General features: G+C 42.3%; 1 protein-coding gene across 1 annotated transcript; it reads left to right on the top strand.

Moving 5' to 3' along the window:
* Positions 1-974: 974 nt before the first annotated feature.
* On the top strand, positions 975-2404 carry LOC134204919 (probable cytochrome P450 4ac1). Its single transcript, XM_062679726.1, has 2 exons — positions 975-1551; positions 1614-2404. The coding sequence occupies exons 1-2, from the start codon at positions 975-977 to the stop codon at positions 2402-2404; spliced, it is 1368 nt and encodes a 455-aa protein (XP_062535710.1).
* The last annotated feature ends 8 nt before the right edge of the window (positions 2405-2412 follow it).

The raw sequence follows: 2412 nt of genomic DNA, 5'->3' as shown, positions 1-2412 counted from the left end.
CCAAGTTACCATTTCTGCATTCGTATATCATGAGGCTAACACGATGATACTTTTTAGCCCAGGGAAGTCGAGACAATTTCCAATCCAAAAATTACCTAGACCGGCAACCGAGAATCGAACCCAGCCACCCTCAGCATGGTCTTGCTTTGTAGCCGCGCGTCTTACCGCATGGCTAAGGAGGGCCCGTATACAAGAAAGGCAAAAATATATGTCCGAAGTGGATTACTCGACATTCCTTTTCTTAAGGTCACTCCTGACAGAATCCAAGTTTCAAAGTGCTCGCGTTTTCGGGGGCACACCACTCGATACAGAAGCAACGCACAACTGTCAGTTTTATTTTTTCACGCATGCTGCGACGCAGCAAAGCTGAATCAACAAAAATGACAGTTGTCCGCCGCCTCCGTATCGAGTGGTGTGCCCCCGAAAACGCGAGCACTTAGAAACTTGGATTCTGTCAGGAGTGACCTTAATGATCTGTAGAATTGAAGACCTTTCAATTACAAATAGGAAACTGATTTTACTGTTTTGTTAATTAGTTATTATTGTAGTGAACATACTACATCATCTTTTGGATTCCGAACAATCTGTTGATGTACACCATAAATAAACAAATAAGCCATATTCATTCAACTTGAACTCTAATATTTTTTTTTTTTGCACTCTGTGTTTGAACCTTTATCTTTACTCGAAGGCTTTTGCTCTATATTGATTTCATTATGTCAGATTATAAATAAATAAATCTGTAACACATGGATGCTCAATTTAAAGCTCAATCTTTATTAAAGAACCTTTAAGCCTGATGCTGGTTCGTCTCATGAATCTGTGTTTTGCTGTGAGCAACTTAATCACTATAATTAATTCAACACACATTTACAACCTGACATGACGATCGCGTGTGTGATCGAGACTGTAAATTGTTTGTTTCCCATATCATAGGCATTCCATTTTCCATGAATATTTCATTCCCAACAGTTATGATGCAGAATTCAATCACTATGGACGGTTTTGTATCAGCAATTGTTTTGGCAGTATTCGCTCTGATCTTCTACGAAATCTACCTTCGAACGCGGCCAAGCTACCGAGCGGCTGCCCAGTTTCCCGGTTCCAAAGTGTTTCCAATCGTCCAGAACATCTTCACCGTATTATTTATGAGCCAGACTCGGGCGTTTGCAAACGCGCGAAAATTGGCAAAGGCCTACAACAATCAGAGTTATCGTACGCTGGTAGCAGGAATTCTAATAGTTGAGGCCACCCACCACAAGGACGTCGAATTGTTGCTTTCCAGCTCCCGGTTGATCACCAAGAGTCCGTTCTACCGGTTGACTTATCCGTTCATAGGGATAGGTCTCCTCAACAGCACAGGAGAAAAATGGCACCAACGGAGGAAAATTCTAACGCCTACGTTTCACTTCAATATTTTGAAAGGCTTTTTACAAATTTTTCACGAGGAATGCCGAAGACTAGTGGTGAAGTTGGAAGAAGATGCAGCGCAGGGGTGCACAACGGTGCTGCAAAAGTTGTTTAGCACAGTCACATTGAATACAATCTGTGGTAAATCTAAAAGTATCTGAACACTGATCGATCTTTTTAAAAAAACCTTTTTCTCTACATAGAAACCGCAATGGGTATAAAGTTGGATATGTCAGAAAAATCAGAAGTGTACAAGAGTAACATTCAAGATGTTGGAAAAATTATCCAGCTGCAAATGATGAACCCGCTGCTTCATGTTGGCTGGATCTTCAAGATGATAGGTTACAAATCAAAATTTGATAAGATTCTTCAACCTATCCATGCCTTTACCAAAAGCATTATTCAACATCGCAGAGATGCCTTCCATGCATTCGGAAGCGAAGTAGACTCCCTCTCGGAGGAGAACGTGCACATGAACGTCAAGCAACGCTACGCCATGCTGGATAGTCTCCTTTTGGCGGAAGCCCAGCAGAGAATAGACGCCAAAGGCATTCGTGAAGAAGTCGACACATTTACCTTCGAAGGACACGATACAACAGCTAGTGCATTGGTGTTTCTCTTTCTAGTGATTGCCAACGAAAACACCGTTCAAGAACGTTTGTACGAGGAAATTCAGAGCCGACCAAATCCAACGATGCAGAGCTATAGTGATCTGAAGTACATGGACAGGGTTATCAAGGAATCTCTTCGCATCTATCCACCGGTGCCGTTCATTTCCCGTCTGGTCACCGAAGATGTGCAGTGTAATGGAAAAGTCATCCCAAAGGGTTCCTTTATGAATGTGCATATCTACGATTTGCACCGGGATCCGGAGCAATTTTCCTATCCGGAACGATTCGATCCGGATCGATTCCTGCCGGAATCGGTTCAACGCAGAAATCCGTACGCATATGTTCCATTCAGTGCTGGTTTGAGAAATTGTATAGGTGAGTAACTTTTTGA

The sequence above is a fragment of the Armigeres subalbatus genome, unplaced genomic scaffold, assembly GCF_024139115.2.
Source record: "Armigeres subalbatus isolate Guangzhou_Male unplaced genomic scaffold, GZ_Asu_2 Contig965, whole genome shotgun sequence".
NCBI classification, from domain to species: domain Eukaryota; kingdom Metazoa; phylum Arthropoda; class Insecta; order Diptera; family Culicidae; genus Armigeres; species Armigeres subalbatus.
Note: the sequence above shows the minus strand (reverse complement) of the source record. Positions and strands in the feature narration are given on the sequence as shown.